The sequence below is a fragment of the Mesoplodon bidens genome, assembly GCF_964165515.1.
Source record: "Mesoplodon bidens genome assembly, chromosome: 9".
In the NCBI taxonomy this organism is placed as follows: Eukaryota; Metazoa; Chordata; class Mammalia; order Artiodactyla; family Ziphiidae; genus Mesoplodon; species Mesoplodon bidens.
In genome coordinates this window covers 17,066,564-17,084,578 of record NC_138166.1, presented here as the reverse complement: position 1 = coordinate 17,084,578, position 18,015 = coordinate 17,066,564, and the positions used below count along the sequence as shown (strand labels likewise).

Below are 18,015 nucleotides of genomic sequence, written 5' to 3'. Positions count from 1 at the left end.
TTAATGATTAGGATTTTTAGTACAGTGGGAGAGATGGGGGGATGATATGATATGGACTTGCCGATATATTCCTTATTAAAGTTTGTTTGTTTTGGTTTTTTTGGCTGCGTCGGGTCTTAGTTGCGGCACGCGGGATCTTCGTTGAGGTGTGCGGGATCTTTCGTTGTGGCATGCGGCTTGCCTCTAGTTGTGGCATGTGGGTTTTCTCTCTCTAGCTGTGGCACGTGGGCTCCAGGGTGCGTGAGAATGTATTAAGTTTTATTACATCCATACTAGCTAGAATGGGTCTAGGGTGTCTCCTAAGACATAGAAACAATCTCATCACACTGATTTGGAAATTACTGAATTCTGTATTTTTTTCTGAACAACGAGTCAACAAATATAGGGTTTTTTTCTTTTTTTTACAAAAGCAAAAATGGCAATGCTTTATAGCCGGTTTTCAAAAGAACTGGACTTTTAAAAAACAAAATTTTAAAGGTTTCATAATCACATTTTAATATTTTACCCATGTGAACAAAAGATCAAAGTATTATAAGACTTGGGCAAAAAAGCCTAAGTAATACAACTCTCTTATAATATCCCTGCAAAAGTGAGCTAAAAATACAATTTACATATTATCAAAAGTTTCTTATTAATATTATTATTACTACTACTATTACTACCACAACTACTACTACTACTATTACAGCCCGCCACACTCAGGAGCACACAGACCTGCAGCATAATACTATCATAAAAATCAAACTGACTCTTGAAGAAGCAAAGGATTCAATGAACCTAAAGAGGTAAAAGAAAATGAATTCTATCTCTCACTCTTCTCAACACATTCTACTGTACTCCAGCTACTGAGAATAGATATTAATACATCTTTCATGCAGATAGCATTGTTTCAGTAGCACAAACTAGGTGTGATCACAGTAAGCAACGGGTCTTACTAACTAATTACAAGCCAGAAAAGAAAGGATACACACTCGTTTTTCTAAAACCAACATTCTCATTTAATAGACATTTACTAAAGTAAATAATTCTATATCATTTCAGGGGAAGACAGTAAAAAGAAAGAAGCGAGTCATACAACCTCTACCCCAAAAACCTAATAATATAAATACAAAAAAGGAAAAGAATCAAAAAAGAAAGGGGGAGAGAATGGAGTTGTAGAAACAAAGTTTTTGTATAATATTGAAACTAAGTTACTATTAACATGAACTAGATTTTTATAAGCTAAAATATTCATTGTAGCAGGATAACCACTAAGAAAATAACTCAAAAGAATATAACTTTTAAAGGAAGGACTTAAAATGGTACACTAGAAAATATCTATTTAACAAAAGCCACATGTTTAGAAAATGCTTGTTCAACTAAGTCATTGAAATTCAGACTTTTTAAAAAAACACCGGATTTGTCACACCAGACTCATCTGCAGGCTGAATTCAGTCCATGAACCACTCTTTCAGTTTGTGACATCCCTGGTTCTACAGATCTAGATTTTGCCTTTCCTTTAAGGCTTTCAAGTACTACTTCTCCCATTAAAATTGTGATGATCCCCTCAATTTGGATTAATACTTTGCCTCTGTCTCCACTTGATGGAAAGAAAAAGTAAAGAATATGGAGCCAGAGGATTTGGGATAAATCTATCTGCTCATCTATGATTTAAGGTAATTAATACCTCTGAACCTCAATTTTCTCATCTGTAAAATGAAGATAACAACACCTACCTCCCAAGGTCATTTTGAAAGTTGGATCGAAAATACATGTAAAAAGCACCATACAAATATTAACTCAGACTATAATTCCTGATTTTCCTCATCTTCATCCCAGAAAGTGGCTTTCACTCATGGGCGAGACTAATATTCCTCTTTTCTCAGTCCTATATGAGCACTTGCCCAACAAAGTGCCTGACGCACTATTAATATTTTGCCTTATGGGTTTATATGCATCTCTAAGTATGGTGCCATGTAACTCTGTTGCTTCACTAAGAATTTCAAGTCTTACTTCACAGCAAAAAAAATAAGAAATGACAAAATATTAACCAGAACATCTTTGTATTTGACCAGATAACAGATGGGGTCCTAGTTATATATGCCAATAACAGCAGACATAAAAAGAAAAAATTAATACAGCTATTTGGTACCTACCTTTATGAACTCTTTATGATAATTCAACTTGCAAATAATTTTTATCTATGGAATATGTGAAACACCCTCACAGATTTCTATTATTCCTGTCATTGACTCATTTCTATTAAAACTGAGTTATCTTGTCAAAACTCCTGAAAATACTTTCCAAAATTAATTTGCCACAAACAGAATGAGTCAATCAGAGATAAATCACCTGTTTATCTCTGCTGTTACTTACAAAAATAAACTTGCACTCAACTTCCAATATCAAGGACAATCAGAAATACACATATAGAGACAGAATGAAGCCCTCAGTATCTTCCTAATTTGAATTGAAGGACTTCCTAGTATTATATTCCTTCCTTAGGAGTACATACTCTCCCACTGAAAATTCTCACATGTCAAAATGAGTGTCCTCAAATTATGAGGGTATTATTAACTTAAAAGTAATTTTTAAATATCATAATGCTTTCCAGGGATAAAAATCTATAAAGCTTTAGAGTTACTTTTCACTGATCTAAAATTGATATAAATCATTCTATTATAGCAAAGTGGAAAACGTGTATTTCTAGAATCTTCAACTTCTCCATACAAAGTATAAGAAGGAAAAAAAATGTAGCTTCCTAATTTAACTTTAAATCCCATCATCTAGGAATTTATACTATCATAGTTTTACCCCTTTGGACTTCACTGGTAGTAATTTTCACCTACGAATTCTCTGAAATTGTTTAGTAATAATTATTGCTATGACATACAATTAAACCACATGATATGTTTTTTATACACAGTATAAATCTGGATTCTTAGAGCTAGCTCTTGCAAACTAATAACCCTCTGTATATATATATTTATGCTATGACTTCTTTTATGAAAAATCAATATGAATTTGAGATTATGAATTCTTGGGCGCAGTATATCTAGGTTTCTTGCATTAAACTTTGCAGTTATTTGATCAAGAATGTACCTGGTCCTCACAGTCACATCTGTCCCTGTGTTTCAGACATATATTAACTTTTCATGTAAATAAGAGTTTTTCATGGGATAATCTGTTCTCTTAGCATTCTCTGTGATCTTTAGGTTTCTCTTTAAAGGTTTATATAGATGTATGGTTTATTTGTCTGAATTAATTTTACAGATTTTTCCATTGACTTAAAAAATTAATTCTATTAAGAATTAAAATAACATTTGAATGGTGTTTTCCAGCTGAGAAATATATATGTACCAGGAAAATCAGAAGAAGCAAAGCTCTGAAGGATATCCCTATTCAAATGGTAAATAATGTATAAAGAGCTCAAAGGAAAAAAGTGCTTAAGACCAGTCATGGCACAATTTAAAAAATCAGAGTAATGCATTTAGTGTGAAAATAAGAGAAAAATACAAAAAGAGTGAATCATTCAGTATATTTCAACAGCCAGTTTTACTCATCAATTGCAAAGTGCTTTGTGAACATTAATTCATCAAAGATGTAGGGTCTAAGATGTGCAGTACATTTTGTAATGGCCTCAATCGGTCTTCAAAATTCCAGATAACTAATAAGAAAGAGAGACACCTGACAGATGATGTTACCAACACTGTCTCTGTGTGAATCTGTCGGCTCTTCAACTCTTATTTCATTACTGGACTTGTAAGACAACAGGAAGAGCCTCAGAAAAATAAAACCCCCAAACAAAACTTGAAATAAAAACCTCAAGCCAGTAAGACCACATCAAAAACATACACACAAACTTAGGTCTCATTTGAAGGATGTGTTGTGTAATCTTGATATTAAAAAAACAAAGCACATTGTACTCCTTAAGTTATACTATTTTTAACACACATATATACACACCCCCAAGCAAATAACTGTTTCCTGTTTACTTAAAACAATTATGAAGGATTTCCTGTAAACATGATTTTTAAATTAGAAGAAAATCAGAAGATTCTCTTCCTCCTATACCTCAGGAAATGAAATGGACTTTTAAAAATAATCTTTTCAAATATCAGCACAATGTTGAGTGTTATCTCTGAGCAGTGACAATTAAAATACTAAGGAAACAATATCAACAGTCTTTAATGACTGAAAACATCTTCTAAAAATATTAAATTTAACGAATCTCTGGTGCATAGCTGAGATTTCTTTGTAATATTTTCAAACAATGTGCAATATTTTGGCAAGTTCCCAAACCTGCTCATTTAGCAGGAGTAAACAAAATATAATTAATTCATTTTCTCTATTTTTTAATAACTTTTAGGAAGTTGAAGTGCATAGGAAATCATGCTTTGCCTTCATCTGACTCCACAGCTGCATTCCTTAAAATTCATTACTGATTTTCTTTTGTGCAGTAAAAAACCTTTCCAACTCTACACTCACCTGGCGTCACCATTTACTATGTGCTCACCAGCTGTAGAAGAAATTCAAATAACAAATCAAACAAAGCACTGAATGAAAAGCATAAAAAAGAGTTCCTGTCTCATCCTGTACTGTATTCAACTTCTGCAGTCACTGAAAGTAACCAGTCAACATTTACTGAGCAGTTTTGATTTGCAGCAATAAACCTTGTTCAAGTAACAAAAAGAGAGAGACAGAGAGAATGCAAACTGGATAAGTCACAGCTGAGGACTGGTCAAATGGTCAAATGGAATCTTCTTTTCTGGTATTTTTTTCTAAATGTTCATAATAGTGAAAAGAATTAGCATAAATGAAATGTTCATGGTCTTTTGAGTCGGGACTACCTAGCTCTGTGCCATTTGTTACATGTCTCTGAGCAAGTCATATAACTTCTCTGAGCATCAGTTTATCCCCCTGTAAAATAATAATAATAATAATAAATTGTGCACAATGTTACTGAGAGCTCATTAAGATGAAGTGTTTAACATACCATAGGTGCTCGATAAATTAACACTAAGCTTGTTATTGTTAGTTTAAAGCATAGAGTGCTCACATTTTTGCATGAATGCAAGTTATAGCTGAGGTGCTTCATAAAAATATATTTTCTTATTAAAAAGTAATATGCTTAAATTGTAGAAATATTTAGAAAAACACCAAGAAGCAAAAAGAAGAAAAACGAAAATTATCCCAAATCTTAAAACTGAGATTACCACAGTTAACATTTACGTGTATCTCCACTTTGTGTGTGTGCAGTGGTTCTCAAATACCACTCTGCAGTGCAGTGCTAGTGTCACTGAATATGAACTACCTGGAGAACTTATTAAAAGTAGACACCCGGGCTTCCCTGGTGGCGCAGTGGTTGAGAGTCCGCCTGCCGATGCAGGGGACATGGGTTCGTGCCCCAGTCCGGGAAGATCCCACATGCCGCGGAGCGGCTGAGCTCGTGAGCCATGGCCGCTGAGCCTGCGCGTCCGGAGCCTGTGCTCCGCAACGGGAGAGGTCACAAGAGTGAGAGGCCCGCGTACCGCAAAAAAAAAAAAAAGTAGACACCCAGGCTCCAACCAAAAGTTCTAATTCAGTAAGCCTAAAACCCAGGAATCTGCATTTTGCAAAGGTCTCCAGATGATTTTGAAAACGAGCCAAGTTGGGAAAATAGACTTCCTTCCATTCTGTGGTTGCCTAGTTCTGAATAGTGGTAAATTAGAATTGATACTAGCTTCAGCTATAGATATGTGGCTGGTGAAGAGAAAGTCTGAACTTGAGGCAACTACAGACAAAAGATGATAACTCTGTGCAATCATCATATCGACCTCAGTATAAGATAAACATTCCAGTCAGGATAAAACAAGAAAGAATACGGAGCTCAGAATACAACCAATCAAGGACAATGGATCCATTCATTTACTCATTCATTTATTTTTTTCAAGAAAATATGTACTGAGAGCCCCCTGGGTACCAGACTCTGTGCTATATCTGGGGGTACAAGAACAAGCAAAACAGACCCAGCCCTTGCTCTTACTAAATTTATAATCTATTGAGACAGATCATGAACATCAAACAAATAATCACAAAAATAAACACATACCATACAGACTAAAGTTTTACAATGGGATATTGGACTCAGCAGGGAAGAGCAAGAAGCATGGAAGTGCGGTCAGGGAAGACTTCCTGAGAAGTTGACATTAGAGATAAAATCTGAAGGCTAAGTAGGAGTTTACCAGGTGAAGAGAGGCAGCAGAGAGTATTCCAGGGAGATGGAAAACATGGCATGAACAAAGGCTTAGGGGCTGAAAGGGGAGTGACTCATCTGAGGAAGCGAAAGAGGCAATTTACCTGGAGTGCAGTAAAGAAGGAAGAGAACGGTGGGAGATGACGATGGGCTAGGAAGGAAAGACAGGTCATGCAAGACAGGAAAGCCAAGTTAAGGGTTAGCTCTTTAATCCTTGTGATGCAAGAATGGAAGCAGGGAGACAAGAAAGAGAGATGATGGACAAGAGTGCGGGCAGCAGTGATGGAGGTAAGTGGACGTAAAAGGAGAAATTTAAGAGGTATTAAGGAGAAATATCTTTGCCTCACTTAAAAATTTACATTAATAATTTACATTACATTTATTTTTACTCTTACCTACTATTAATGGCAAATGATGCTGGTTCTATCACCTGGAAGTAAAGTAACATTTTTTTTAATAAGGGGGGGGGGGTTGGTGCTATTTAGTGAGTGGGTTTTTTGTTTGTTTGTTTTTTGGTGTTGCTTAGTGAGTTAGTAAATATCTCAGTGCCAGAGTTGTTTTAATAGAGGGGTTTCTTTGCATTTTTGCTTTTTATTTTTTAAAACTGGAACTGTTTTCATATACTATTAGACTAAGTTATATTTTACAAATAAAATGACTAAGAGCACATTCTAATCCCATCACATAGGTCAAAATTACATTTGTTTTCTGGAATTAGATAGTAGTGATAGTCGTACAACCTTATGAATATACTAAAAACCACTGAATTGTACCTTTTAAAATTCATTTTTAAAAAATGAATTTTATGGCATATGAATCACATCTCAATTTTTAAAAACTACATTGTTGCTTCCAGACTTAAGTTTCTACTTTCAACTTTTCTCCTATGTTGGATGTGATCATTGTTAACACTAACAGCTATATATACTATACTATTTTTTTGAGAGTTTCTTTTTCTTTTTTAATTTATTTATTTATTTATTTTGGCTGCGTTGGGTCTTTGTTGCTGCGCACGGGCTTTCTCTAGTTGTGATGAGTGGGGGCTACTCTTCATTGCAGTGCGCGGGCTTCTCACTGCGGTGGCTTCCCTTGTTGTGGAGCACAGACTCTAAGTGCATGGGCTTCAGTACTCAGTAGTTGTGGCGCACGGGCTTAGTTGCTCCACGGCATGTGGGATCTTCCCAGACCAGAGCTCGAATCCGTGTCCCCTGCATTGGCAGGCTGATTCTTAACCACTCTGCCATCAGGGAAGTCTTATACTATACTATTATACTACAGCTGCTATACTATAATAGAGAAAGATAAATGTATGTATATATGGAGAAAGACAGAAAGAGCAGATACATACATGAATTCCTTTCCCAATCTCCCTTCTCTGGCATGAGACTCAGTACCAGAATCTTTAACCATAGCAGTCATCTTCATCCTTATACATCCCAGGAGGAACACTTTAGTTGGTAGTGATGGACACTTTGGAGAACTATGATGATTGTTTGGTTGGCTGGTTGGTTGGTTCTTGAACTTCTCAACTCTCTGAGTCAAGCATATATGATGCAGCTACAACTGATGCTCCTGAAGGGTAGTGTTTCCTTGAACTCCATGGCAGCCCAGCTGTCTTAACTTTCCTCTCTGGCCTTATCCTTAAATGTCGTGGTCCTCCATATTCTTTACTGGGATCTCTTCTCACTCTAGGCCAGTGTTTCGCAAACATTGCCCCAGGTCATCCTAGAGCAGTTCAGTCAGAATTTCTGGGGGTAGTTCTTAGGCATCAGGATTTTTTTTTTTTAAGTTCTCCAAGTGATTCCAATGTGCAGTCAGGAAAGAAAACCCCTGCTCCTCATCCCCCCCCCCAATAATCTCATCCACTCAGTCATTTTAATTATCATCTTTATTCCAATAACTTACAAATCTGTATCTCTAGTTCCCACCACCTTGGTCATTCAAAATAAAATAACCACTAAACCACAGAATAAAATTTCATTTTTTTAATCGACACACAATTTTAAGATATGTTGAAGTTTAAGTTATTTCTTTCTAGACTTTTCTAATTTTCTCTCTCTTTTTTGAGGGGTGAAGAACCTGTGCTTTTTTCGTATCCCAAAAAACTGATTAGACTCCCTCCTGGGAAATGGAACACGTGCTAACGCGCCTTTCCAAAACTGCAGACATCTGGCGGCGGGGGGTGGGGGGGGGTCTCAATTCAGAGGTCCCATAGGCACTAAAAGAAATCAATATGCCTGCAAAAGAATTCATCATTTTCCCATGTCCCCAGACAAAACCTGCTCTTCCTCTCACCGAATGACCAGCAACTAAAGTAAAAAACGTGGGAATCAGGATTTAATCCTCCATCTTTCACATCCTCACCCTCAGTTATTGGCCAAGTAATATAATTCTAAACCTTTAATAGATCATGAATCTGTTTGCTTTCTCTCCATCCCCATGGCCACTGTGTTCTGTTGCCTGGGGTACCACAACACCCTCTGAACTGGTCTCCTTGCCCACAGTCTTTACTTGCTCTGCACTACTACCAAAATAATATTTCTAAACACAAATGTTTTTTGTGTACTTAAAACCTTTCAGAGGCTCCTTCCACCCTTAGGATAGTGTCTGCATTTCATGACATGGTTTCCAAGGTCCTTAGAAACCTCTCCAGATGCCTTCACTGCTCCTGCTGCTGCTAGAACCGTCCCCTCATCACTCCTTCACCTCGCTTCAGCAGAGATTTCTTTCTTCGGGGAAATCTTCTCTAGTCTCCCAAAGCCAGGTTAGGTGCCCCCTCCACTCATGGCCATGTCACCATGCAATTACTCTGTTACTGCATCAGTCGCTAACTTGACTGTCTCCCCCACTACAAGTGAGCGCCTCAGAAGCAGAGGCAATGTCTTATTCTTCATGGTTGCCCATGCTTGGCGTGCTGTAAGTGCTCAGTATTTGTTGAAATAAACAATGAATGAATGAATAATAGCCATTGTAGTCCTCGCAAATCTCATTAGTGAAATCTGCATTTACCCTCTCCAAGCAACGTTAGGATTCAAGAAAAATAGTTGTTAAAAAGAAGTCTTGCTCACACATGCACAGCAGAGCCATGCGTTATCCTGTGGATATTAAAAGGCTGGAGTTCTGCCCCTAGGTGCAGCAGAGACTAACGCAACACTGTAAAGCAATTATACTCCAATAAAGATGTAAAAAAAAAAGGCTGGAGTTCATTCCTCCAACATTTGTAAGTAGTTACTGTTCACTCTGTCCATAATAAGCTTGTATTATGCAGTGTCAACAGTCACCTAGTCATCTTAAATTAAGAAACATTACAGTATGAAATCTGTCATTTAATATAAATAACAGCTACCATTACCATTCTGTAAGCACTGTGCTCAGCAGCTGACACATATTGTCTCATTTAATCTCCACAATCAAGCTCTGAAGTAGATCATTTTACAGCTTCTCAGAGGAAGAAACCAAGGCTTGTAAAGGGTAAGCACCTAGACTCCAACAATACGGTTAGGATGTGTTAGCCAGTATCCCACCCTTATAGCAGAAACATAAACCGAACATGAAACTTGTACTTAATATTGCCATGTCATGTCCAATCTTGCTCTAGTAAGTGACAGAACACAAAGTTAAGGCTGCTGGGGTGAGAAACACCTCCGAGTTGATAAATCGGTGTGTATCCATGGAACATAGCCCCATGCCAGAGAGGATGCTTGAAAGCTCACTGAGGACCCTGTGCCCAGCAAAATGGAGTTTGAGGCCCTGAGCAGATACACCAGCCCAGTGAACCCGGCTGTCTTCCCCCATCTGACCGTGGTGCTGTTGGCCACTGACACGTTCTTCACCGCCTGGTTCTTAGTTTATGAGGTCACCTCCACCAAATACACTTGGGATATCTACAAAAAGCTCCTCATATCTTCGGTGGCCTCACTCTTCATGGGCTTTGGAGTCCTCTTCCCGCTGCTCTGGGTCGGCATCTACGTATGAGCTCCCAAGGGTCCCAACCAGGCGGCTTAACTGAATCTCTGCTTTTGTAAATCATTTATTTTACTATGCTGGAAGTGTCCCACCTGTCACTCACAATAAAGGCAGATGTGTGACCAAAAAAAAAAAAAAAAAAAAGCTTACTGAGTTCTTTGAGTGCAATGTAAATGAGTTTGAAAATATAGTATAAAATGTACCTCTGGTTAACAATCATATGTCCCACATTTACCATATCTTAGAGATTCCTGAAAGTCCATATTAATTGGGGAGGGGGGTCTTTGGTTAAATAGTCTAGCATATTAAAATAGCTAAAATATACTGAGTTCACCCTCCTGAAAAATGCAATTAGCTACTAGCTTCTTTGGCTTGAAAACCTTGTCTTGTTGAAAATTCTTTCATTTTCTCCACATAACTTTTTAAAGGAATTTAATTATAAAATCCAACTGTAAAGAAACTTATTGAAATAGCCTGCAGATTGTTTTATTTGCTACACCTCCCTCACATCTTAATTAAGCAAAATAATATTAGCTCTCCAGTTATTATTACATAAATTAGTAACCTGGCCAAAATGATTCCCAGCTACTAAACACTACAAGCTCCTCGGGACTAGCCTCTCTCTATTTTAATGGCTTTAAGATTAAACAATTCATTTTAATCTCACTATCTTTAGGATCCCATATATTGTGTAAGATATACAGTAAATCAATCATTCATTCATTTCATTCATCCAATAGACCTTTATAGGCTTATTATATGCCAGAAATTGTCTTCTACTTCCTCAAAAAAATACTTACTGAGCATCTATGTGGTGGGGATTTAATGGTAAACAAGATAGCCATGGTTTCCTAACTTTGTATGCCAAGTCCTAAGGCAGGACCTAGACATCTGTATTTTTTGGTGTCTCTGAGATTTTACTAATTATCATAGATTAGCGATTGTCAGTAGCAAGAGTCAGCAAACAATGGCCTGAAGGCCAAATCCAGCCTGCTGCCCATTTTCATAGGACCACAGAGAAGAATTATCTTTATATATTTACATATTTTTTAAAAATCAAAAGAAAAATATTTCATAATAGATGAAAATTATATGAAATTCAAATTTCAGTGTACATAAGTTTTATTAGAACATGATCATCTGATTACATCTATGTCTGCTTTTGCACTACAAAAGTTTAGTTGTTGTCTAAATGTCCATTGACAGATGAATGGATAGAGAAGATGTGGTATATATATAATGGAATACTGCTCAGCCATGAAAAAGAATGAAATAATGCCATTTGCAGCAACATGGATGGACCTACAGATTGTCATACTAAGTGAAGTCAGTCATACAGAGAAAGACAAATATCATATGATATCACTTATATGTGAAATCTAAAATATGATACAAATGAACTTATTTACAAAACAGAAACACACTCACAGACATACAAAACAAATTTATGGTTACCAACGGGGAAAGGGGGTGGGAGAAGGATAAATTAGGGGTTTGGGATTAACAGATACAAGCTACTATATACAAACTACTATACATGAACAACAAGGTCCTACTGTATAGCAGAGGGAACTATATTCAATAACTTGTAATAAACCATAATGAAAAAGAATATATATATATACATATATATATGAATCACTTTATTGTACACCAGAAATTCACACATTGTAAATCAACTATACTTCAATAAAAAAATAAAAAATTAAATTAAAAAAGTTTATTGGTTGTGATAGAGGCCACAGGTGGCTCTTTCACTCTCACTGCTTTGAACACCTACTTGTTGTACTATGAATCACAGTGATGCAGTTATAACTTAACAGCATTTCAAATGTCATGTGTATTACCTTACCATAATTTTTTTTTATTATCAGTGCATACCCATCATACCAAAACAAGAGGAGAAGTGTGCCATACTTTCAGCACACACTGGAAGATGCACCATGCTGTTACTGAATTAGATGACAAAGCACTTTATTATTCAATGACACTCTATCTGTACTAAAAGAATACAATATATGCCAGATTAAGCACTCATCACAGTATTCCCAACTCACAGAAAATCCAGTGGGCAGGAAATATTACAAAGTCAAAACAGACTATTTCATCACAGCAGAATTTCTTCACAGAAGTAAAAAATAAATAAATAAATAACAATGAGACTGCAACCAAAGTGAGTTTGTAGGTGGTTCACTTGTTAGCCAAGCAAGGAAGGACATTTACCAATGGTAACTTAATTAAGTCATGTTTGATTGCAGCAGCTGAAGCAATGGGTCCAGAGAAAATAAACTTGTTTAGTCTTGGTAAGAACAGTTGTTCAAAGAGTTGAAGACACTGGGAGCAATATCAATATAGTCAATTTAAAAATGAGACAAATTATTTTGAGAGGTTTCCCTTGGCTTTGGTGAGATGACAGATGTCATGGATACTGCTCAGTTGTTCTTTATACCAGGAGCCAATGCCAATTTTGAAGTGACTGAAGAATTAGCCTATATGAAAGGCTGCACAAAACAGCTACAAACAAGAATAGTCACATGAATTGTAAAAAAAACAATAATTCAATACAACTTAAGTGGAATCTGCTAAGATGTGTTACAACTTAGGGTGGTAAAATTATGTGTGGAGCAAAAAAAGACTTGGCTGGACAAAGTTACAGAGCTTGTAAAGATGTACGGTTAAAGTCTATGGTTATTCACTGTATTATTCATCAGAAATTCACGGAGGTTATTCACTGAGGAAAATATTTGAATCTCTCATGTGACATTAAACCAATAGTGTTAATAGTAACCTTCATCTGCTCTGTGAGCTTAACCATTGTTAGTCCTATGAAGTTTTCTCAGAAACAGAAGCTGAACAGCCTGACTCATTCTACCACACAGCAATTCTACGGCTTAACAGTATAAAGTTTTACTGTGATTTTTTTTAAGCTCAGGGTCAGGAATGAGTCTTTTCTGAAGTAAAAAAAAAAAAAACAACCCAACCCCCAACCACTACCATTGACCACTGAATAGCTTCGGAAATTAGCTTTTCCTGTGGACTTGATAATCTTTTTCAATGAATTCTACCTAAAATTACAAGGCAAAACAGCACATACATGCCAAATTTTTATAACAGTAAAGTCATTTCAATGACAATTAATGTTAAGTCATTTCAATGAAAACTAATGTTGTTTGAATCAAAAGTAAGGTTGGGCTACTTTACATATTTCCCATGATGGCAAAGGTTAAAAAAAATAGTGAGATTTCATTCCCACACAAATTTACAGCAGATATATTTTGTGAGCTCAAACCACAGCAATGTTTTTCAGACTTCGATGCAAGTGCAAAGGAAATTTCCATATTTCAAAATCCTTTTAACTGTGCAATTAAGGAGCTTCCACCTGACTTTCCATTCTAAGTGATTAATCTGCAATATAATGACATGTAAAAGGAAAACATCAGGAGAAAAAAATCTAATAAATCCTATAAATGCCTTCCAGGCAATGAATATGCTCAATTAAAATCAGAAGCTTGTGGATTGATAGCACTATTCGGCAACACCTTACTGTGTGAAAAGACATTTTCAAAGATGAAATATGTAAATTCTTATTACAGGTCAGCATTAAGCGATAAACATTTGCAATCAATTCTGATGACGGGGAACAATGCCTTTGCACCCCAATTAAGTGAAATGTTATCCCCCTCAAAAATAATTCTACTTTTCTCATTCGCAAATCTGTATTACCAAAAAAACTGTTCTCAATTAGTATTATTTTAATTTAATCAATCAAAATCTTGTTGAAATTTTTCTCTCATATCGTATAAGTACTTACATAGCATCTTCAACTTCACCTCTTGACCTCCAAAGCCTAAATTTGCCTTTTACCAAAAAAGTTGGCCAACCCTTGCTCAGGAGAGTTAGTAGTAAAGCACCCCGCAATCTCCAAGGAGCAGTAACTGTTTATATTTTCCAAAAGTAGAATAGGTTACAAAAGTATAAAAATAAAAAATGGTCACAGATTATAACTGATATAAATTTAAAACTCGTAAGTATAACCTTGACTAAAAGAGGAACAAGAGACAATATACCTCCTAAGACTCTTACCAAAAGATTCCGACACAGATTATGACTTTAGGAATGACGAAGAAAGAACCTACTAAGGTTCAATGGGGCTCACAGCCTCCACAAAGACTCCGGGGTCCCACTCATGGTTGAAAATCCAGGGATTCCAAGTAACAAAGAGAAGGTAAGCAGAATCTAGTGGCCTGGAAATTAGGGTCCTCCCCATTTATGTGAGCACCATGCTCATCTCCTGGATTTATATGCAACTCAAAGGAGAAGGCAGGCACCAAAATAATGGCTGAAATACAATTTACCAAGATGGGGTAAAGGTTCAGAGCCAAATCTGAGTTAATGTAAAAAAAAAAAAAATTACATTTGTGGACAAGAGTCATAACTCCTATGTGGCATGGCCAACTTCCTAACCACGTGAGGATTGAATGGAGTAAATTATGTATTTAACAAAGTGCCTGTCCCCAAAAGTCTTAGCTATTTATTAATATTTATCCAGCCTGCTTCTGGATAAATCTCCTGCTTCTACTCTCCTTTCCCATTTCTGCCTCCTGCGCTCCTTGTCATTCCCCAGAGTTGCCAATCATCTTTTACATTTCTGTACGTCAGTACATCATATTCCTTCTCCCTGAAATTAACATTTGTCCCTTATCTCCTGGTTATTTTACTTTACCTTCAACCTCCATCCTTTCTCAGCCTGCTCTGCCCTGCTCGGTGCTCTGGACACTGACCCAATGGGCTGCAGTCCCAGTTCCCTTGCCAGCTGACTTTTCATTAGGTTTAGCCAAAGGGAGGCACCAATGGGAAGAGAAAGAGTTCACAGAATTTCTTCGCAGCTCCCTCATAGCTTAGGCACTGTACCTCTGGAAGTAGCCAGCTGTCTCCACGACTACAGTGTCAACCAGGCAGTGCCTCTTCTGCAGTTTCAGCTCTCATTGGCCTCCAAGAACTCTACTTCCTTCTTGTCCCTTTGGCCCTATGGAGAGATAATAGTCTCCCTCTTTTCCTACCTCTTTATCTGTTCTTTGTCCTCTGCCTCACTGTTGTATGAACTATCCATTTGAACTATCACGGCTGAATTTGTCTTCTGCTGACCCTCTGATTGATAAATCTGCCTAGAGCATTCTTATTCAGCCTTCTGCATTCAGTTTGAATAGATGCACCTCTATGAAACCCTATTTGACAACATTTTCCCCAGGATGAGCTGGGTACTCTCCCCTGTTGGTTTTCTTCTCACACTTACTTCATCACATTGTGATTGATTTTACATATCCCCAATAGACAGTCAGCTCCTTAAGAAACAGAATCATATCTTGTTTACTGATAAATCTCTGGCACCTTACATGTAGTATGGAGAAAGGGTGAGAGGAAAAAACTGTAAATATCCTTATTTATTCTTTGACAGGGATCAAGGCAGAAAAGAGCTGGAAAATGTCCTAAAATAAGAAATATATCTATCAATAGGGCTACCCAGCCTGGTCTTATTTATTTTCCTCAATGTAGCTCTTTTTCTTTTTTTTTCTTTTTTCTTTTTTGAAGATCTAATCGGCTTTATTAGGCAATTCATGAACGGGGCAGCATCTTATTTAGCAGCTAGAAGGGTGTTCCCAGTGGTTGTACAAAGTGGAAGTTTTTTTTTTAATTGAGGTATAGCTGATTTACAACAAGTTTCATGTGTACAACACAGTGATTCACAATTTTTAAAGATTATACTCCATTTATAGTTATTATAAAATATTGGCTATATTCCCTGTGCTGTACAATATATCCTTGTAGCTTATTCATTTTATACATAGTACTTTGTACCTTAATTTCCTACCCCTATCCTCCCCTTCCCCCTTTCCTCTCCCCACTGGTAACCACTACTTTGTTTTATATATCTGTGAGTCGGTTTATTTTATGTTATATTCACCAGTTTATTTCATTTCTTAGATTCCACATATAAGTGATAACATATGGTATTTTTCTTTCTCTGCCTGACTTATTTCACCAAGCATAATGCCCTCCAAGTCCATCCATGTTGTTGCAAATGGTAAAATTTCACTCTTTTTATGGCTGAGTAGTATTCCATTGTGTGTATATACACCACGTCTTCTTTATCCATTCATCTACTGATGGATACTTAGGTTGCTTCCATATCTTAGCAAGTGTAAATACTGCTGCTCTGAACACTGGGATGTTCATATTAGTGCTTTTGTTTTCTTCGGAGATATACCAAGGAGTGGAATTGCTGGATCATACAGTAGTTCTATTTTTAGTTTTTTGAGGAACCTCCATACTCTTTTCCACAGTGGCCGCACCAATTTACCTTCCTACCAACAGTGCACAAGGGTTCCTTTTCCTCCACATTCTTGCCAACATTTGCTATTTGTGGTCTTTTTGGTGTCTGCCATTCTGACAGGTGTGAGGTGATATCTCCTGGTGGTTTTGATTTGTATTACTCTGATTATTAGTGATGTTGAGCATCTTTTCATGCGCCTGTTGGCCATCTGTATGTTTTCTTTGAGAAAATGTCTATTCAGGTCTTCTGTCCATTTTTCAATTGGGCTGTTCATTTTTTGGATATTGAGTTGTATGAGCTGTTTATATATGGAGATTGATCCCTTGTCGGTTGCATCATTTGCAAACCTTTTCTCCCATTCAGCAGGCTGTCTTTTTGTTTTGTCAAAGGTTTCCTTTGCTGTGCAAAAACTCTTAAGTTTAATTAGGTCCTATTTGCTTATTTTTGCTTTTCTTTCCTTTGCCTTAGGAAACAGATCCAAGAAAATATTGCTACGATGTACCTCAGAGTATTCTGTCTATGTTTTCTTCTAGAGTTTTATGGTTTCCAGTCTTACATTTAGGTCTTTAATCTATTTTGAGTTTATTTTTGTATATGATGTGAGAAAAGGTCCTAATTTCGTTCCTCCATGTGTAGCTTCCAGTTTTTCCAGCATGACTTATTGAAGAGACTGTCTTTTCTCCATTGTAAACTCTGGCTTCCTGTGTTTGATTAATTGACCATAACTGTGTGGGTTTATTTCTGGGCTCTCTATTCTGTTCCATTGATATATGTGTTTGGTTTTGTGCCAGTATCATACTGTTTTGGTTACTGTAGCTTTGTAATATAATCTGAAGTCAGGAAGAATGATATCTCCAGCTCTGTTTTCTTTCTCAAGATTATTTTGGCTATTTGGGGTCTTTTTTGTTTCCATACAAATCTTTAAATTATTTGTTCTAGTTCTTTGAAAAATGCTATTGATATTTTGATAGGGATTTCACTGAATCAGTAGACTGCCTTGGGTAGTACTGTTTTTTTCACAATAATAATTCTTCCAATCCATGAATATGGTATATCTTTCCATCTGTGTGGCACTTTTTTCTAAAAATTCTTTCTCAGGATCTCAAAACAAATATAAAAATGAAAGCAGAAAATAGCGATAGACACCAAAAGAGCTTCAACAGGAGCCTGAGACAAACCTAGTATCTCCAATTTTGTCAGAAGTTAGTGACTGAAGCAGAAAAAAAGAAAGAGATGGGGAAAAAAGGATTCAGATACATTCATGTTTGATATTGATGAAGCCGATGATAGTTGTCATATTTCTTGTACTTAAGATGTTGTAACATTAAGATGAATTAATAGAAAATCTCAAATTTTATATCATATGTGGCAAAAACAAAAAATCCAAGTCTATCAAAAAAAAACCTAACAAAATGTATCTTGAAATGACTAAGATATAAAAGCAGAAAAATTGATACCAGTTTTGCTTAGAAACTCAGTTTATCTTTACTACAAGAGAAATTAT

The 18,015-nt window shown here is 36.4% G+C and overlaps 2 protein-coding genes across 3 annotated transcripts in view; one reads left to right on the top strand and one right to left on the bottom strand.

The window, feature by feature from the left end:
• The window catches only part of SUGCT (succinyl-CoA:glutarate-CoA transferase), a 661,401-nt gene that overhangs the window by 497,941 nt on the left and 145,445 nt on the right, over positions 1-18,015 (bottom strand). The window lies entirely within an intron of this gene.
• LOC308622283 (dolichyl-diphosphooligosaccharide--protein glycosyltransferase subunit TMEM258-like) lies at positions 9,939-10,524 on the top strand. Its single transcript, XM_081243648.1, has one exon. It carries the CDS (start codon positions 9,950-9,952, stop codon positions 10,187-10,189), a length of 240 nt encoding a protein of 79 aa, XP_081099774.1. The 5' UTR covers positions 9,939-9,949; the 3' UTR covers positions 10,190-10,524.